Source organism: Zalophus californianus, chromosome 13 (genome assembly GCF_009762305.2).
Source record: "Zalophus californianus isolate mZalCal1 chromosome 13, mZalCal1.pri.v2, whole genome shotgun sequence".
NCBI classification, from domain to species: Eukaryota; Metazoa; Chordata; class Mammalia; order Carnivora; family Otariidae; genus Zalophus; species Zalophus californianus.
Window position 1 is genome coordinate 52,242,823 of NC_045607.1, and position 21,234 is coordinate 52,264,056.

Sequence of the window (21,234 nt, forward strand, 5' to 3'; positions counted from 1 at the left end):
CAGTGTCAGGTTAAGTTTGAGGTGAAGATAAGCTATTTGTTGAGCATTAACTTACAAGATCTGTGTAGACAATGTAAGCAAAGGGAGTAGAACTGGGGGAAAGAGAAATGATTGCAGAGATCATGTGGCAGTTAGGATGGTTCAGACACCGAAGACGACCACAATAAAGACAGGAGAAAGGCTGGGAGGTTTGGCCTTTTGGGCAACTTCCACGTTGTGTGTGGGGAAGAGTGAATGTGTGAAGCAGTGGGGAGAGGCAGTGATGAAAGAGAGTGTGAAAGAAACCACCAGAGGGGAGAGTTCTGGAAAGCAGTTGACCAACAATATCAAATGCACCTGAGAGTCAAAGAGAATGAAGATTGGGATCAATATTTGTGGGGCATTTATCCACAAAATGATTAATGGATAATGATAAAATAATGCAGAGTTTGAAAAATATTCTAAGGTGGAACAATTTAGAAATACTTTGGTGTGACAAATATAGATCTTGTGTTTTCAAATTCCTGACAGATACTAATCTTTGGATTCAGGAAGAAGAACGGAAGTTCCTGAGATTTCCCCAAATATAAGTTATTCTATTTATATAACCTTTCACTTGTATATTATTAATAATAGTGACCATAATCATAAATAGTGAACCCTTTTCCTGTGATAGGGTTACAAGTTTTCTGTAAAAAGTAACATAATAATCAATGCATGATTTATTAGTATAATGAACTAATATACTTATAAGATTATATATTTAAATAACCTTAAGTATATAATATTAAGTAATAAACATTATATATATAAATAAAAGTAAGTCTACCTGATAAGGATATTTAATAATGGAAATCACTAAAAAAAAGGAACCATCAAAATAAATCCTAAACAAAACACATTAAAAACTGTGAGATCAAATAACAAATACTTAATATTTACAAATTACTATTGTTAAAATGAAATTTTAAAACTTAGAATACATTATTGCCTTCTTTGATAGTCTTGATCTTTGTTTCATGATTAACTTCCACTCAGAAAAATTTCTTTCATTTTATGTTAACATTGGTCAAATTGTTAAACGAGAGTCTGAAAGCATCCTCAAGCTGAGCATTAGCATACATGTTGTTCCACATAAGGTCATTTTTTTGAGGGTGAAAATATTTTGTCTGGCTTAATTTTGGTTTTGACATTGAAATTGACTTGCTTTTTTATGCTCAGATTTTTTTCCCTCCACAATAACATTTTTATTTCCTTCTCTTTGCATTTCTTAGGTTAAAGAATTTACAAAGAACTGTAGTCCACTGCGAATATATCGGGCAGTATTTGAATAACATAATGTTCAGAATCTCCTAGCAAGACTAACAGCACTGCACAAAATCACATGTTGAAAATTTTTAATTTAAGGACTTACTTGGTTTCTAAAACAAGGTATTTCTTGGAACAAAACTCATAGGAACTATATAGAATATACTATGCAAATACACTTAAATTTACTTAACTCACAAGAATGACTCATCATTAGCAGCAGACAGGGTCGTGAACACACAATTATAATGCAGCCACAACTACAAACAAAACTAACTGGTTAGATGGTAACCCTTTCTTGGAAGGGTCACCAGTAACTTACAACTATGTGTGTCAGCATTTCCTGCTTTTGTATTCATTTGAACTAGTAATGTCTCTAAAATGATTAAGTTCTCATTCTTAAAGGAGTGTTATAATGCTTTCCCCATTTTACTGATTTCTGTACAGATCTTTCTCAGAATTTGGAAAAAAAATATAAATTTGATAGAAAATAATAGGAAGGAATTCCTGCAAGAAAACATGACACAGACCTGTTATTTCTCCATAAATTTAGGAAGCTGTAAGCTGCAAGTAACAGAAAAGTAACCTTAAAGTGGCCTAAATGATAAAGGGATGAATTACATCATATAATAAGGAGTCTCAAGCCACCTGGGGTTGGTTAATTCAGCAAGTCAAAAACAAAATCAAGAGCTCATGTGCTTTCCACCTTCCTACCTTGTCATCCCAGGTGTGTGGACTCCCTCCTGGTCACAAGGTGGATGCAGCTGTTTCAGGTGCCACATTCTCCCATCCTAACATTCAGAGCAGAACAGGGACAATTTACTTCTTGCCAGTCTTTTTATTTGTTTTAATGAATAAAAGGATCTTATCTTCAAGCCCCTCAATGATTTCCCCTCATCCTTCATCAGCCAGAACTAAGGAACATGTCCATCCTTAAACCAATCACAACAAAGGAAACAGGGCTAGCATAATCAGTTTAGTGCAATCTAGTTTAACTTGAGACATGGAAGAAGGGAAAATAGCTATTGCGCAGGCCAGTGATTCTCAAACTGGTCTTATGACCTCTTAGAAATTATTGAAGACTGCAAAGAGTTTTGGTTTATGTGGGCAATAGCTATTGGTATTTATTGTATCATAAATTTAAACTCTGAAGATTTTTAGTTATTAATTCATTTAAAATAATAATAGGCCAATCATTTGCTACAGTACTGTGGTAGGCAGAATGAGGTCCACATCTTAATCCTGGCTACCTGTGAATATGTTCAGATGTGATTAAGTTGATGTGGAGCTAGATCTTGAGGTAGGCAGACTATGCTGGATTATTAAATGGGCCTAATATAATCACAAGGGTAGGTATAAGTGAAAGGAGGAGGCAATGTCAGAGTGATACAGATAAGACACGTCTATCTATCATAGGCTTTAGAGATGTAAGGGTATAGTACCCTGAGCCAAGGAATGTGGGTGGTCTCTAGAAGCTGGACAAGGTAAGGGAATGGATTCTCCCCTTGGGTCTCCAGAAAGGAAAGCAGGCCTGTAGACACCTTGACTTTAGCTTAGTGAAACTCATTTCAGACTTCTGACCTCTAGAATTATAAATTTCTGTTGTTTTAAGCCACTGAATTTGTGGTAATTTGTTATGGTAGCAATAGGAAATGAATACATACCCATATTACAAAGTGAAAAAATAACTGTTTTCCAGAACAACAACAAAAAATGAGAAGAGTGGCACTGATTTACATTTTTTGACAAGTCTCTCTAAAGTCTGATTATAAAAAGATGAGTAGATTTTTCATTTTGGCTTCTGCATTGTTTGCTTTCTCAGTATATAATAAGAATAGTTCCGACCCCATGGCCCTCCTAAAAGGGTCTTAGGGATATACAGGGATGCCCCAGACCACACTCTGAGGATCACTGGTACAGGAAGTTTTTACTCCACCCCCAAAAGAACAGATATAGCACTCACAGGAGTGAACTTGTCTGGCCCTAAGGTCATGATTAATATAGTGTGATGATTTTGACATTTCTTCTTTAATTCAAACAATATTTCTAAGAGTTTATTTTGTGCTTGGCACTGTTTTATGGACCGACACTATGTAAGTGAACAAGGTAGATACAGCTCTTGCCCCCATGGAGCTTACACTTTAGTTGCAGAAAACTAATAAGCATTTAAAAAGGTAATTTCAGATACTTCTAAGGCATATAAAGAAAAGTAAGTAATGGGACAAAATGTGAGGGGTGTTTCAGGATGTGGGTAAAGAGCTGGTTTAATTAGGATCTAAAGAAGTGAAGTTAGAGCTGAAATGTGATGGATAAGACGAAAGCACTGGAAAATGTGGAAGAATATTCCACGTAGAAAGAACAGCAGGGCAAAGAGCAGGAAGGAGCTTGGCAAGGCGCACAGAAAGAAAGCCAGTGTGACTTTAGCATATTCATGAGAGCAATGTAATAGGAGAAAGAGTGAAAACTCCAACAGGTATAGATCATTAAAGTCTTGCAGGACACAGAAAAGACTTAAGGTTTTATTCCAATTGCCATACAAACCCACTGGAGGACATAAGAGGCTGTGGAATGCTCTATATATTTGCTTCTGTCAATTCTTCCACCTTCTCCAAGGGCTGCTCTTCAGCCCAACACATTACCCCTTTTTATAATGAGGACTCTCTAGAAAGGCACTGGACCCCAAATAGACACATTTTGCCTCACATAAATTGTTTGTATGCTAACATCAAAAACAGACAGATCTGGAACCAATCAGGGGAATGTAAATTACAGGTTACTTGTTGTGGAATAACTTCTGCTATTGGCCAGCATAGGTGCACAGCCAAAAATGCACTGTGTGAATACAATTGTTTGGCAATTGCTGGTCTGTCAGTTGTCCAAAGCGGTAAGTGTGTGAATGGATTTGTATGGGTAATGACTCTGAAATTAGCAACTAGCTTTTCTCATCTCTCCATAACACAAGAAAACACACTGGAACTTGGCTCATTTCTGGAGAATTCTTGTGATGATCCTCAGTTGCTCAGAATGCACATTTGGTCGTCATTATCCTTGTGTAATCAGTTTCTACAAACTATAGGATGATGTTACAGTGATGTTTACAGAATAAGGGAACATGCTCCACACCTTAATCAAATCATTTAAAGATGAGCCTTCTTAGATAACACGCATTTATATATATGGGTAGTCATTAGATAGACTTTACTTTGATTTATGCTCTAGAGAAGTAATCTGTCTCCCACTAGAAAACTCCAGATGAACCATGTGCCTAGAATTCTACAAGGTATTTACTATAAATAATATGGTAGAAGCATTTACCAGACAAACCTTTCCACACCGAGATGATGCCGAGAGTCATACAAATACAAAAATGAGTTGAAATCTGCTTTCTAAGGGCCTAAAAACGGTCAGGAATTTGGACCCAATCAGCACACAGAACTGCAGGTGCGGTGGCCCCGCTGTTAAAAAGCGGGATCCACGTGAATAGTAAGCTTAATCACATTTTCAGAACAGCTGTGGCTACTTGGGCCAGTCTCTCATCATGGCTCCCCAAATATTCTTTTCAATTATCGTGAAATTTTATATTAAACTTAAGCGCAGACTGTATCAAAGAAAATAAAACTATGTTAATTCCAAGGCGACATATTTTCAGAGGAATTTAATGCTGACCTCTGGATGCAATGAGGCAGTTTCTCTGCCCCTCTACTTCGGGGAAGGAAGAAAGGAAGGAGGGATGATTCAAACCTGTTGTTGTGCCAAGCAAGTCCTGGACGATTCCGATTTCTAGGGCTCAGAGAGTATGCTTGAAACCTGTGCCTTCCTCCCATGTCGGAAAAGCAGAAAGTTTGCTCTAGCTATGATAAATCTGCACAACGCGGATATGTTTTTGGCACAAAGTGTACGTTAGAAAGCTGATGATGATTAAACTCGCCCCCATCCCCCCCATCCTTGCGGCCCGGGAATGTATTTTGCCTGCATTTAAGAAATGTCCTTCAGCTGCAGGCGTGTGCGTTTTCGCGACTCCGCGGGTCGGCTGAGTGTCACCCACAGATGTGGCCCGTCTTCCCCTGCGGAGGCGGCGGTCCCCTTCCTCTCCCCGGGCCGTCTCCAGCCCGAGGCCCGCGGCCCAGACTAGGGGAAGGGGAAGGAAGCCCTCGCCGCAAGCCGGCGTCTGGGCCGGCACAAAACACGCCGCCACCAGCAACTTTTCCCCCCTGGCTGCGCGCAACTTTTTGCCTTTTCGCCCAGCACGTTCTGTCCCGAGTTTCTGTCCCCTGGGTTTTCCTCCGCTTCCCTCACCTTCTGTCCAGCGGCGCGCGGAGGACCCGGCCTGGCGGGGGCGAGGGGCGCCGGGGCAGCCGCGGCGGAAAGAGAAAAAGGGGAAGGGGAAAGGAGGCGGGGGCGGCGGGGGCGGCGGGGGCGGCGGGGGCGGCGGGGGCGGCGGGGGCGGCGGCGGCGCGAGAGGAGGAACTGGTCAAAGGGGACAGAGACCGGCGAGTGCCCGAAAAGGAAAGCGACGCCACGGTTTGCCGCAGTCGGAATAAAGTTCGCGCCCTTTCCTCGGCGATTCTCTCTTTGACAGCTGGGCGCTGGCGGCCACCTCCACCTCCCCGCCCGCACCCCCCGGAGGGCGCCAAAGTTGTTTTTCCATCCCCACCAGGAGCGGGGGGTAGCAGTAACAGGGCGTGGGGGGGCGAGAAATATACATCCTCCCTCACGAAACCCCTAGAAATCTGAGGACAAACAACAACAAAACTAACCCACTTCTATTTTGCAAAAGGGAAGCAACATTGTAGTCACGACAGTTTTGCAGAGAGGAGAAATTTGTGGGGCTTGCAAATCCGCCTCAGGTCACCTCGCCCGAGGGTCTCTCCCCCGCCCCCCGCAGCTGCCCCCACCCGGGACAGTCTGTTCCTTTTTCTTTTTTCTTTCTCTCTCTCTCTCTCTTTTTTTGGTCCCGAGGAGCCGGGGGAACTCTGCAGGCTCCGACTTGGAGAGCGAGGGCGACCCTGGGCGCGTGTGTAAATCAGTCACCTGAGCGCAGAGGGGCCGCGGCGAGGGCGCGCGCGGGCGGGCGGGCGGGGAGAGGCGGAGGCGGCGAGAGCGGCGGCCCGGAGGAAATCGGGAGGGGGAGGGAAAGAAAGGCCGAGACAGAAGGAGCGAGAGGCGGCCGAGGGGCTGGTCCAGGCGCGGCCGCTAAGAGGAGACCAAGAGGCGGGGGCTGCACTTGACAACCAGCATGCGGAGATGGTAAGAAGTTTCCACCCTCCTTTCCTTTTTATTCTAGACTTCGTCAGACGTGAGCCCCGTGCCCGCGCGCCCCTGGGGCCGCCCGGGGGCTGTGTTTTTCTCAAGTCCGGCGGCGTGAGGTGGAGGGGGGCGCTGAGGAGGGCGGGCAGGAGAGGAGAACCCCAGCCCAACCTGGCCCCTGCCGTGCTCCCGAAATTTCCCCCCAACTTGGCCCAAGTTTGCGAGGAGAGCTCGGGGTGGGAGGGGTGTGTGTGTGTGTGTGTGTGAGTGTGTGTATGTGTGTGAGGGGCTCGGGAAGTTCGCCCCCTCTCGCGGCGGGCGAGGAAAGGTGAGCGCGGCCGGCGAGCGAGAGGCTCCAGGGAGTTGGGACGGGCTGGGGTGGATGGGGTGGAGGGGAGGCGGGGGATGAATGGAGCGCTGGAGGGAACTCGGGGCGGAGAGCAAAGCGTTTTGGACAACGGTAACTTTTAAAACTTGCCCGCGAGTGAGGGCCGGGCGGCTGGGCGTGGGCGCCTGGGCGCGCTGGTGCGCCGCGCGGCGGGGACACAGCCGCCGGGTCCCGGCACCTTGGCGTTTCCCCTCCCCTCCTTCGCGTTCGGCAACCCTCCCTTTGTAAATGAAAACGTAGGAAGTGCTCCTGGAGGCTTTACGAAGAATGTGCAAAACGTAGGGTAGGAAAGTAAACCCGAGAGAGACGGAGATTTTTTGAGGTGCAATTTTAAAGGAGCCCATTTGTTCTACTTACACTTTGACTGCAGGGTGGCATTTGTGGCCCGGGGAGGGGACAGAATTAAAAAAAAAAAAGGAAAAAAGAAAAGTGAATGAAATCCCATATGTAGTGAGGCTAAATAAGAAAAGGTGCAAGGGCAAGTGGTGGAGGAGATGGGAAGGCGAGATTCGAGCCCAGCTCCTCTCCTCGGAGCGGCTTCTCCGCAGCGAGGCAGCGTGCAGTGAGTTCTCCTGGTGATGAGCGCTCTGTCCGCTTTCGGGGAAGTGATTTGTTAGAAATGGGGTTGGACCACTCCCTTCCCTTTAGTTTGCTTCCACCCAGAGCTGCTATTGTTACCCCCACTTGGGGATCTGATCTACCGTTCTGCATGTAGATGGAATATGTAGGAAAAAGGGAGATAGCGGGTTGGCGTTTTTTTCCTCTTCCCTTCCCCCTAATGTGACATCTCTTGTTTCAGTGATCAAAGTCACAACTGGAGTGTAGGAGATGCGACTGTCAGATGTAGGCACGCGCGCGCTCACACACACACACACACACACACACACACACACACACACACACACAAGTAGCATGCGCCCAAGACTGTGGTTACAGTAACGCTGACAGAAATTAAAGTGGTTTTGAAAGCAGCGTGCGATTTATAGTGGTTCCCATTTACCCTAGAGTCAAGCTGTTGTAAGGCTGATGTACGAAAGATAACATAAAATAATCCTGTGTACCCAGGATTAAAGTGGCAGAAAGTGGCCTGCCTTATTATTTTTTATGTACTTCGTGGACAGTTGCAGTGGTTGGAACCTGTTTTTTAAGTGGAGGCGTCAAAGCAAAATATTAAAGATATGTTTAGTGCTTGAGTTTTTTCTTCTAGCGACATCTTACCTAAGAACACTGTAAAGCCGGTTGTAGGTATTTTCTTCCCTTTCCCCCAGCCTACATTCTATTTGTCTACACATCTATTCCCAGATACTAATCATTTTGAAAAGTGGCTAACCCCATTTGTTATCCACTGCTTTGTATTCTGCAGTTTCAGACGTTAACTGTGCACACACATACATGTTTTAACTGGAGGAATTTATTTCTGGCACTGTTATTTAGTGTGTCTGATTTGAAGACGTAGTCAGGAGTAGTGAGACCTCATACAAGTTAATAGAACTTCCTTTTTACCCTTTGGACTTACACACACACACACACAAAATCCCCTGTGAACCTTTATAGAGTATCTGTGTTTTATGTTATATTTGTAGCTGTTTCATTTAAACTCCTCAGCCTTAATGAAGTTCTTAGTTGTAGCTACTCTTTCTGTTCCGGGAGAGCAGAGTATTTAAAATCCAGATTGCTAATCACTCTACCAAAGTACAAGAGTATCTTCACCTGAGGGAAATAATACTGAACCTGAATGTGAACTCTGTTTGAGTATCTTGTGAGAAACGTCTGAAACTGTCTTTTCTTCCCCCTTGAGAATATTAAGTTCGGTGGTGTTTGCATGTAAAACTTTGAACAAGAACCAACCTCTTGTGATATTTAAAAATAAATATTAAGAAAATGTTAAGAGCAGTTATACATTTCCCAATGCCTAATTTTTTTTTTCTTCTACCTGAAATGTAAGAGATCTGTCAGGCAGGGATATGTGATTACAAAAAGAAGCAGACAAAAGCAGAGCTGACTATTGCTATATTAAAATGTAAGTGTTACAGTTTGAATTTTCAAGTGAGAGTTTTTGAGTTCAGTGCTTTACATAACATTTTGTCCTAATCTTGCTTGCTGTCAGGGATGTTTCATGGTTGTGCAATTGCTGCAGTCAAGAATGCCAATTTGCATTCCAGGAGTGTCATTTGATTACTTTTATCTGCACAGCTCCAAGACCGGCCCAGACCTCTCGTTTCATCTTGCCATGTCACGAGTCAATGCTGTGTCGTCTTTTCAAAAATCTGCCTGATTTAGACAAGAAAGAAAAGTACTTTCATGTTGCAGCCGCAGTCCCCTGCTAACTTGTCAGCAGCAGGATATGATTCACTTGGGCCCAGAAGAATGGAACAGAGAGGCGGGTTAGGCGGTTCAATAAAACCCACGGACAGGTAGTGTGTGACATCCCCAGAGAGCCACAGTTAATGAAGAACAGGTCTGCTTAGTTCTCCACACGCTGACCTGGTGCTGTCCCCACAGTTTTCTCATTTGATCTTTCCCAGCAAATTGATCTTTTCTTGTATTTTTTTGCCTTCCAAGTTAGTCCTTGTGGGACTGAAATTAGCAGAGCAACTTAAGTTGGATAATACAGCTGTTCAGAAAAGAAGAAATTGGACACTGGCTCAAAAAGGGGCGGGGGTTGGGGGTGGAGGGAGCTATTCTTTTTGTTCCTGGGAATATTTCTTATATTAAGGGAGACCAGAATAGGTGATGACTTGAAGTTAGTGGTTCCCTGTATTTTTCATTTTATAGTTAAGGTTCAGTACCATTGTAAATATTAAGTATGTGAAAGATGGCTCTTGTGCGTGTGAGGAGTTCAATTTAGCATTTTTTTTTTGCAATTTAGCTTTTTTCGTATTCATTTCTTTGAAATGATTTGCCCTTTGACTATGGGGCTTTTTATGGCTGTTGTAAGACTAAATATCAATGGTGTACTTCGACTATATTATTTATAGTCTTCTAAATAACTGCAATCCTAAAATATCCAATACTGAAATGCAGAAAAGATTAAACAATTAAGATCATTACCGGTGTTGTGTGTGTAAATACTTGGTATGTGTAAATGTTTTCTGCAGTTACCATCAGCATCATTTGTTTTAGGGAAACTCCACAGATACGCTGTTAATAATTAAAAAATAAATTTCAAGATTCTGCATTTAAATGTAGGTTTTTAGAACTGAGACCAGATCCCATGTTTGAATTTCTGTATTCTATATATGTTTATTTGTTTTTTGAGATGAAAATTAATTTTAAGTAGCTTGGTAAATCTAAATTGGGGTGCATGGGTAGTTTAAACAGGTTAAAGTTTCACTCTAGAATATTCTATATAAAGCTTAGGTTGGAAGCAATTAATAGATTAAGTGAATGTGGATATAAGGAGCAGTGCTTTCTGAATTCCTCTGCAGATGGTCTCATTTACCATCTACATCCTTGCAAGAAACAGTTGAAAACATTTCTTGTGGAAGGGGAGGCAGCCTCAAATCTTTTCTGTTGGATGGGAATTACATGGGATCATTGGTTAGTAAACTCCTCTCTGAAGAGCTAGAGGGAGCCTTATGATTTTATTAGATATACTTAAGGTTAAAAAAAAATCACTGGCAATCAGAATGTTGTAGGATAGGAGTAGATAATGAATACTCGCTTAATGTTTAGGCTTGAAGGTGCTATAGGGGTTTTTTTTGTTTGTGTTTTTTTTTAAGCTGTGACAAAAGCAACAACGGAACTTTCTACAAGAACAGTTAAGTAGTCAGCTAAGAAATCTAGGGTTCTACCTTTTATGTGATTTGAAGATCAAGCAAAATGCAACCAAATACACTTTAAATCTGATCTGGTTTGCTAAATAATGTTTGTTGTTTTGCCAACTGAAGGAGTTCTGTTAGGAGGCCATCTTCAAAGTTCTAAAAAAAGTAACTTCCTACCAAATCACTGAAGAGGGGAATACCTTCTTTCAGTTCAGTAAGGACAACCTCCTTTCTGTAAATAATGGTTTTGAAGTAGTTCTACATACAACTGCCGTACCCTGGAGAGAAAACTCCTTTAGAATAAATGCTTCGTTTATAAGCATAAAGTAGTAAACCATTTATAAAGCTGATATATTATGAATCAATAAGTTAAATTTAAAGAAATAGAACTTAAGTGGTATTAAATTCAATATTTGTTGTTTAATTTCACAGTAGTTTAGCAGTCTTTCCACTAAAATTTGTATTATGTTTACATTAAAGAGTCATTGATCATAATTGCTCTTTAATATTTATATACTAGTTTTTTGTAGCATTACTTTGGACAAACTTATTTACCATTTAAAGTAAATAACATAATCCAGTGAGATAAACTACCCAGATTTGTCTTTTTTTCATCTTTCACACAGTAACTCTCATTATGTTGCTAGCCAATAAAAGTCTTTATTTGTTGCTTATTAGAACCCTCAGTACACTCAAGAGTTCAGCTATAATTTAATTTGGCTGTTCAAAGAGCCTCCCTTGTTTTAAAACTTGTTCTCAGTATGCTTTTACCATTTATTGTGAACCTATATCCTAACTCATGCATATGCATAGGATGATTTTACAGATAATCATTTTTTAAGGTAATGCCATAGCAGAGTCATAACTTATTTAAAAAAAATCGATACCTAAGAATGTGTTTTTTTTTTTTTTTGGCTTTATTTTTGCCTTGACATTCTGGAACTTTTTTTTCTTGGTGGTTTAAATGGTTTTGCTATTATAATTTTAAAATCAGTTCCTCAAGGTATACGACCTTCCCTTAAGGTATAGTGAGAAGGACACTAAAAAAAAATTTAAAAAATTCAGTAATTAAGAATGTTAGCTGAGGACATTTTACTTTTACAGTCACTTGAAATTACAAAAAGTTTCCCTTGTACTTCACACATTGCTAGCATGATAAATTCAGTTTCCTTATAGTAAGCTACTGGGAAGTTTTGCAATGAATGGAAGATGGCTGGAGAGTTCTGGTGATATTTGTAACAAATCATGTTCACCGAAAACTAGGACTTTAAACTCTTAGATGAGTATCAGGAATCCTTCCACAAGGAAGGCCGAATGTGGAACTGCTAAATGAGTCATCGCATGTATATCTTACCAGTGGGAATCACATCAAACCAGCTCTCTAGATACAGTATTTAATAGTTGTCAAAATGTACAGTATTGTCTTGGAACTTGTGGTTCATGAGTTCATAGTTCCAGCTTTTTTGTGTTTAGTACAAAGATGTAACAACCCACACAAAACATTTTTCTCTTATTATGACCTTACATTTGCCAAAGTGCCCCATGCTGAAATTCCTTTTCAGTATCCTTTTTTTTTTTAGTCTAAAGCCAGACGTGTACCCAGACACAAAAGCCTCTGTGTATAGCAAGCTGTTTTAAATATTGTGACTCCACGATGTGCTGTCCTTTCTCTGCTTGAGCCAAGGATCTCTGCTCAGTGTCTGTGGATTACCAAGCTCCTTCTTTATTGTACCTCTTGTCAACTATTCCTATTCATTTAACCTTTCATTAGTGTCTGTGCAGCTTCACTGTCTAGAAATGCAACGAAAACCCGAAAGGCCCCACTGTCACAGTTATTAGATTTCTCGGTCACATCCCAGCAACCATAAAGAAGTAAGAGTCGACACTATTGTCGTGCGTGCTGCTGTCCCGGGGTGCAGCTCTTCTGTGCACGTCAAGGACATGTGCCACATGTTGATATGCATCCCAGGGATAAATGCCCAACATGGGGGATAGGCTGATGCTGGCAGTAATGAGCTTTGTAGGAGTTATTGCAAAGACCAACAGTTTGTGAAGGAATTTTGCTTAACAGGCCAAGGAGATAGACAGAGTTGAGGGCTGCCAAGATTTGCCTGTGCTGGAGCTTGTCAGTCACATTGTTTTCATCTAAACTTCATTTGAGGGGAAAATTGAATACGTTTGACAGCAATGAAAAGTCTTATTTTCATTTTTTAATCTTTCAGAGGACAAAAGATATTTCTGGTGACTAGTATATTAGAACTAAGTATTTTTTATACTGACTGAATTGTATGAATGGATCTATTAGCAGTTTATCTTCTTACATATCTAGAAGAAACATTTCATAGATGTATATGTTTTGAAATCTGTATAAAAATATTGTAGCCTATTAATTTTTCTATGCTACAAAATGCAGTTGCTTTGTTGTCTTAATGTAAAGGAAAAACAGGATGAATATCATTTTCAAGTCATAATAAAGACAAATAATTGCAGATTTTGCACTGGAAAATATTACATTGACAGAAGATTCATAGAATTACTTTTTAAGAATTTTCAAAACATTTAAATAGAAAATAGCAAATTATAATACTTCATCTCTCTTTGCCAAAAGTTCAGTTTTTTTAAGCAAGGAAAATCTATGTTACCAAAGCTGAATAAAACAATTTTGTCTTTCTCATTTAAATAATTTTTGTCAGTTTACCAAACTCTTTGGGACTCTCCAGTAACTTTGCAAATATATTATCACCAAATCCCTGTAAAGTTACAGTTTTTTACTTGACCCAACCTTTTTTAGCCAAGGCTAACTTTTTAATAGTTGTATTTAAAACTTTCTCTTTTCATGATGTCTTATGAATGTATTAATTGGCTTAGTTATCCTTGTTTCAGGGAAGAGAGATGAGCTCTTTTTCCACACTCCTTCCCTCAGATAAGATGCATTCTTCCAGGGAAAAATATATATTCAGTAATTGACAGCTAAGTGCCCAGCCGGGGCACATTCCGGTCTCTTGCTCATTGGGTGGAAATTCTGTATACGTTATATGTAAATGAATCTGTCTTGATCATCTGAGGTGACCTGGTAGCCTTCTCACAGACGAGGCAAGGGTATATTAACTTTCCCTAACAGTTCTGTTTCCATTCATTATGGTTTGTGTTGGGTGAAGTAGAAGAGGAAAGAGGGACTTGTTAAGGCTATAATGTCAGCCATACCTCCCCCCACTCAAAACACACCCTTGGAAGTAGGCCAGAGCTACATGGTAATTAAAGAGAAAATACATGGCAGTAGCTACTCTCTATTGCAACCTTGTGCCTAGTCTTCATCCAGTCAGTATCTCAGGACAGGGAGGTACCGCACCATTATCCACTCTAGGTTAGAATAGCCCTGGGACTGGGTTCCAAGACAGGCCCCATTCTGTTCCACCCAGGTTTGAAAGCCTGCACTTCATCATTTGTAAATCAAGTGAGTTCGGTAATTTCGAAGTTATTTTTGAGTTGGAATATTTTATATTTGATGTGATAGTACTATATAATCATAGCGGATTACTATTTTTAATAGGTGTATTGAGATGTAATAAACCAAACAATTCACCTGTTAAAAATATCCAATTAATATTTTATGGATATTGCACTTTTTATTTATCCATTCATCCAGGGATACACCTTTTGGTTCTTATTATGAATAATGCAGCTGTGAACATTTGTGTACAAGTGTTTCATTTTCATTTTTGTCAGATATATACCTAGGAGTAGAATTGCTAAGTCATATGGCAACCGTCTTTAACTTTTGAGGAACTGCCCCATCATTTTCCGAAGCAGCTGCTTGCTTTTTTTTTACCTTTCTACTAGCGGATGTGTGAGTTTTCTAATCTCTCCACATCCTCCCAAATTTGTTACGGTCTTTTAATTTTAACCATCCTGGTGGGTGTGAAGTGGTTTTGATTTGCATTTCCCTGATGGCTTATGGTGTTGAGCATCTTTTCATGTGCTTATTGGCCATTGGTAGATCTCTATATAACAGAAATGTCTCTTAGATACTTTACCCATTTTTCACTTAGGTTATTTGTCTTTTCATTGTTGAGTTATAAGAGCTTTTTATATATTCTAGACAGAAGTCCTTTATTAGATACAAAATTTACAAATATTTACTCTCTGTGGGTTGTCTTGATTTTTTTTGATGGTGTCCTCTGAAGCACAGACACATTAAATTTTGATGAAGTCAAACTTATTTTTTCTTTTGTCATTTGTGTTTTTGGGTGTGCTAAGGAACACTGTCTAACCCAAGGTCATAAAGATTTACCATTGTTTTCTTCTAAGAATAAAATAGTTTGAACTCGTATACTTAGGTTTTTATTTGGATTAACTTTTGTGTATAATATGAAGTAGGGATCCAGCTTCATTCTTTTGAATGTGGATATCCAGTTGTTCCCAGGACCATTTGTAGAAAAGAGAATTCTTAACTCCATTGAATTATCATGGCACATTTGTGGAAAATTATTTGACTGTAGATATAAGGGCTTATTTCTAGATTCTCCATTTTGTTCCATTGATAAGTGTGTCTATCCTTTGCAAATACCACACTGCCAAAATTACTGTAGCTTTACATTAAGTTTGCAACTGACAAATGTGAGTCTCCCAACTTTGTCCTTCTTTTTCAAATTATTTCACTATTCTTGGTTCCTTAGTTTATTAAAAAATTTTTGTGTGTTAAAAAGCATATAACATAAAATTGAACAACTTCAACATTGTTAAATGTATGGTATAGAGAGTATTGTTAACTGCATCTTCTTGTGCAGTACATTTTTAGAACTTTGTCATCTTGCAGAGCTGAAACTCTATTACCTGTTGAACAGCTCCCATTTTCCCCTCTCTTCACAGCCCTTGGCAATCACCATTTCACTTTCTAAGAGTGTCACTACTTTAAATACATCGTATGAAAAATAAATAAATAAATAAATACTTCATATGAGTAGAATCATGCAGTGTTTTCCTGTAATGGTCTTATTTCATTTAACATAATGTCCTGAGGTTCATCCAGTATTATAGCACATGACAGGATTTTCTTCTTTTTTAAGATTGAATAATATTTCATGGGCTACTGGGTGGCTCATTGGGTTAAGCATCTGCCTTTGGCTCAGGTAATGATCTCAGGGTCCTGGGATCAAGCCCTCTGTCAGGCTCACTGCTCAGCGGGGAGTCTTCTTCTCCCTCTCCCTCTGCCCCTCCCCTGCTTGTGCTGCATGCTTCAAATAAATCTTTTTTAAAAATATTGAATAATATTTCATTGTGTGTACATTTTCTTTACCCATTCATCTGTTGATGGACATTTAGGTTGAGTCCACCTCTTGGCTATTGTGAATAATAAATGCTGCAGTGAACATGGATGTGCAAATAACTCTGCAAGATTGTGCTTTCAGTTCTTTTGGATATATACCCAGGAATGGGGTTGCTGGATCATATAGTAATTCTATTTTTAATTTTTTGAAGAACCTTCATACTATTTTCCATAGCTGCTGCCCTAGTTTACATTCCCACCAACAGTGCACAAAATTTCAGTTTTTCCATATTTTTGCCAACATTTTGCTAACTTGTTATTTTTTTCTTTTTTTTTTTTTTAAAGATTTTTATTTATTTATTTGACAGACACAGAGAGGGAACACAAGCAGGGGGAGTGGGAGATGGAGAAGCAGGCTTCCCGCTGAGCAGGGAGCCCGATGCTGGGCTCAATCCCAGGACCCTGGGGTCATGACCTGAGCTGAAGGCAGACGCTTAACAACTGAGCCACCCAGTCACCCCTTTATCTTTTTTTTTTTTTTAATAGTGGCCCTTCCACAGGTGTGAGGTGATATCTCTTTGTGGTTTTGATTTGTATTCCCCTGGTCATTAGTGTTGTTGAGCATCATTTCATATGCTTCTTGGCCATTTTCATATATATTAGAGAAATGTCTATTGAAGTCCTTTGCCCATTTTTAAATCATGATTTTGTTGTTGAGTTTTAGGAGTTCCTTCTATATTCCGCATATTAATCTCTTCTCAGAAATGCGGTTTGCAAATGTTTTTGTCTATTCAATATGTTGTTTTTTCACTCTGTTGATTACTTCCTTTGCATACATAAGTTTTTTAAGTTTGATGTAGTTCCATTTGTCTGTTCTTTTGTTGCCCTTAGCAGTTACCTTTAAAACTCAGATTTATCTTTTCCTCAGAAGTGTAAAGACTACATTAAGAGAGTACATCTACTGTACGGGTAAAGAACTCTTGGTGGTACTTAGGGGATAAGAAATGTGCCATTTAGTAGGCAAAAGATGATAACTCTTAGTTGCCTGTGTGACACCCTGGTTTGACTTTGATGTTTCTTAATTATCATTGAGTTTAAAAGTATGCTAGGTGTTCTGTATGATAAGAGGGACACTTCATGCCCTAGGGTGGACTTAAGTACCTAGAGATAATTGTTTTGGGTTTTATAAATACCTCAGAAAAGGAAAAAAATTGAGAAAATTTGCCTTTCTAGACATTCTGTCGTAATCAACAGTCCTTAAAGCTGAAAACTGTTGTATGATCTCAAACCCAAACTAACTGGTCCAGTTAAGTTTTAAATAAATACCATGTTCAAATCTGGCATGGCACATTTGGAAACATCAGCTTGTTTTGAAAGTTTACATGGCAAATATTGTAATTAACATACCTCATAGTTGAATTAGAAGAACTTGAAAACAAATGAAAGGTAAACTAATTTGGAGGCAGCGATGTTGTATCATTGTTGAATTAAAAAAAAAAAAACTGTTCCCTTAAAGTTCTAATTTTCTCTTTATTCATGCCATTAAAGACCTGTATTTATGTCCATCTAAGTAATTGCTTTTCTGGTATTCTAATGGGCTGTTCTTACTTAACTGCATGCATCGTCTATTTTTGGCCTTTTCCCAGTTATTTTGGATAAAAGTTTCATTATTCATTCAGTATCAACTTAATTAGATGGTTAACTGATCAAATATATATGGGGAGAGTATGTACTTTTTTTCCCCTTATCAGTGCTTTACATATATAAATAGTAAGTAGCTGATTTAAAATTGTATCTCCTATTTTGAGGATTTACTTTTTTTCCTTGTGAAAATTCTGTAGAGGATTTAAAATCATTTATAAAGATAGGCATGGTAGAAAATTTTATAGTTACCAGACAGATTTTTGGTTATATATACATTTCATTGTATTAAATGACACATTTTGTTAAAGTTGAACAAAAAGTTAATGCTACTTTTGGAATGACAAAATCGTGTTCTTGCTGTCTTTCATGGTTTGGGGACATTAAAAAGGTAATTAACTGGAACAATACAGACATAGAAAGAAAGTCACTCAGTTTTCTGTCCTGTGGTATCTAATCTCCCTGTAATACACATTTCACTCTCTAGTGGATTAGGGAAGTTTATTCTGTCAACATGTACATATGCTAACCAGTATGCTTCTGGAAGTACAATGTGATAGTTCAGATTCTCCTCTCATTCAGAGTGGTGATTGGAAACACAACATTATATGTGTTTGAATTGATTTTTGGTAGGTTAACATATTAACTTCAGAGGGCATTAACTCTAAGTGATATTAAAAAATAAACATTTTATAAACCTAGAAATTCTGCCAGGTGTTGAGCTATATTTTTCACCCTATGAGTGTCCCATGTAAAAAGTATTTTCACATAAAGGACTTATGTCTGTCCATTGGTCTTTCAGCTTCACTACGCCCATGAACAGCAACCAGTCACTGACAAGACATTTTTGTGTACAGAGGACAGTGATCTTTAGATCTAATGGAGTGAGTGAGTGAGTGTGTGTGTGTGAGAGAGAGATCCATGAGAAACCGACAGTTTGCAACTTCCTTGTTGGGGAGGGAGAATACAGAATAGTATGGTTTATTGAAATTTGGGGGGGGACTGTAGGGATTGGTTTACTGTTATAGTGTCATAGTGTAGTAAGTAATACCTGGTATGTTGTTTTTTGTAGTTTCGGGTATATGTGTGGATGGCATAGATGAATATTAAGTGTATTGCTGAATGTTTTACTAATGTCAAATTGTATTTCTGAAATACATATAAACCAGAGTAATCTGTTAACAGTAAACAATAAATGTTTGCTTACTGTATGTAAAATAACTGGTTGCAGATGTGTATGAATTGATAAAAATAAAAAAAAGATGTTTTAAAAAATTGCAGGTTTTTTTTTTAAATGAGGTTGTGTTTGTTTTTTTTTTTTTTTTTTAAGATTTTATTTATTTATTCATGAGAGACAGAGAGAGAGAAGCAGAGGGAGAAGCAGGCTCTCAAAGAGCAGGGAGCCCGATGCGGGACTCGATCCCAGGACTCTGGGATCATGACCTGAGCCGAAGGCAGATGCTTACCCATCTGAGCCACCCAGGCGCCCTAAAATTGCAGGTTTTTATATTCATGCTGTACATTTGGCATAGGCATGAGAGTTCTAGTTGTCTTCATTTTCCAAGGTCGATACGACTTTTAATTATTTTCTAATCCAATAATTTAATAGGCAGTTGCATTTCTGTGATATACATGACACTCGATTAGGTGCTGTAGGTATTACAGATGAAGTAGAAGCTATAACCCTAACATTCAGGGGCATGAAGTTCACGTGCAGGAACATGTTCATTATCTTAGCATGAGTGTAGTCCAGGGTCTGCCTCTGGTCTTTGTATGCTTAGAGATCTAATTTTATCTATATGCCTTTGCAAGAGATCTGTCCTTCATGGGCTCATTCAGGATGTTCACTGACAGAGGGATGGAGAATAGATACACACATGCATGCATACACACATGCTGTGTGACCATGTGTGTATCTGCATACCAAATTAGTTGAAATACTCATATACTCATATTGGCATGCTTAGCACATTCTTTCCTTCACAGGCAAATTTAAGTAGGGAGTGAAATTATAATCCAAACGTTGCTCATTGCTACTTTATGAGTTTGGGATTTGAGCAGAAAATATTAGGGATGCAGGTGGAGGGCGTAAGGACCTCTTCTCGCTTCAGAGAAAGCCTTTCTAGTAGCCTCTATGGTTATAGTGCACACATTGGATTCCTGTCTCCTGGACTGTGTTTGGAGCAGCATTGGTAAAATTTACTCCTCTCGCTTTTTTTCTTCTTCCTATTCCCCTTTTAATTGACAAATTCTTTTTCCCTAAATATGTTAATATTCTCAAGCAGATATTAGTCAACTATCTTGGGAGCTACTTGTTAAGGTGACTTTGCATCTGCTGGGTTTTTATGGATCTAATGCAGATGGCAATCTCATTTCATTTTTAAATTTCTTGGGAGATACCTTACATGTAATGTGTTTTGTATATGAGAATGGAGGGAGGCCATAGGATAAGATAGCAGTTTTCTGGGGGAAAAGAGATGTATGTTGTTGTTAAAAAATAGTAAAGCTTTGAGACAAGTTAAATACGTGGTAGAGAAAGTTTCTGTTGTTATAGAGAGAGATTTAGATCTGAGATTGGCCTTCTATATATAGGTGGAATAAACTGCGGTAAAGATGTGTATATTTACAGAGATTTAATCTCTGCATCTACTTACTATGTGATAGAAAAAATTTTCAATTACTTCGGGCTTCTCTTTTATATTATACAATTAGGGTCAAGATAAGATTTTAAAGATTCTTAATGTGTCATACTGTGTGATGCTCAACAACATTTCTTTATATTGTATTATTTTATGGATGCCAAAAGGACTCAAAAGCTAATGTTATACCTTTAACTTTTTTTTTTAAAGATTGTATTTATTTATTTGAGAGAGAGAATGAGAGATAGAAAGCACGAGAGGGAAGAGGGTCAGAGGGAGAAGCAGACTCCCCGCTGAGCAGGAAGCCCGATGCGGGACTCGATCCCGGAACTCCAGGATCATGACCTGAGCCGAAGGCAGTTGCTTAACCAACTGAGCCACCCAGGCGCCCCTACCTTTAACTTTATTAGTTGATTCCAGCAACTTCCCAGTTTGTTCCCCACCCCCTTTGTTTTTTACTTTAGTCTTTTGTTCTGTTTAAAACCCTTCCATATCAATTAGATTCCAACTAAAGAGAAAAATTTGTTAAGGGAAGAGGGGGTAGAAGAATGAGGCACTGAACATCCCCTGGATGCCAGCCAGATAGATGTTGGTGGACTAGGGAATAACCTGTTGTGGTTTCTTTAGATCTAGTCTGACTTTTATACTTACATCCCTATTTTCAGTCTGCAGTCTGTAAGTTTCATAGCAGTCATGGTACAATTGTGTAATGTGGGAATGTTCTGATTTAAAATCGCAGGACTTAATACATTCCAAATTTTAAATTTGAAAAGGTGTCAGAAGTAAAAACAAAGTGGGAGTGATGATGGAGAGAATGGAGGAATTACACAGGAAATGTTGGACACTGATAGATAGAAAAATACATCAAAAAACAAAGGGCCTGTTAAAATGAGTGGCATGAGACTTGTTTTTATGTGCTTCTCCAATACCTGTGTTCACCATATTTTTTTAAAGATTTATTCATTTTATGGAGAGAGAGAGAATGCAAACAGAGGGAGGGGC

General features: G+C 39.3%; 1 protein-coding gene and 1 long non-coding RNA gene across 9 annotated transcripts in view; one reads left to right on the top strand and one right to left on the bottom strand.

The window, feature by feature from the left end:
- LOC113935075 overlaps positions 1–5,647 on the bottom strand; it is a 76,543-nt gene extending 70,896 nt beyond the window's left edge. For all 3 annotated transcript variants that reach the window (XR_003523890.1, XR_003523892.1, XR_003523891.2), the window contains exons 1-2: positions 5,584–5,647; positions 2,002–2,078 (exon numbers count right to left, since the gene is read on the bottom strand). This is a non-coding gene — a long non-coding RNA (uncharacterized LOC113935075). The remainder of the gene's footprint in view (positions 1–2,001; positions 2,079–5,583) is intronic.
- A 789-nt stretch (positions 5,648–6,436) lies between these two features.
- Positions 6,437–21,234, top strand: part of BNC2 (basonuclin 2) — a 420,917-nt gene continuing 406,119 nt past the window's right edge. For all 6 annotated transcript variants that reach the window (XM_027616816.1, XM_027616818.1, XM_027616819.1 and 3 more), the window contains exon 1: positions 6,437–6,534. In XM_027616816.1, the coding sequence (XP_027472617.1) occupies positions 6,532–6,534 (3 nt within the window). In that variant the 5' untranslated portion in view covers positions 6,437–6,531. The remainder of the gene's footprint in view (positions 6,535–21,234) is intronic.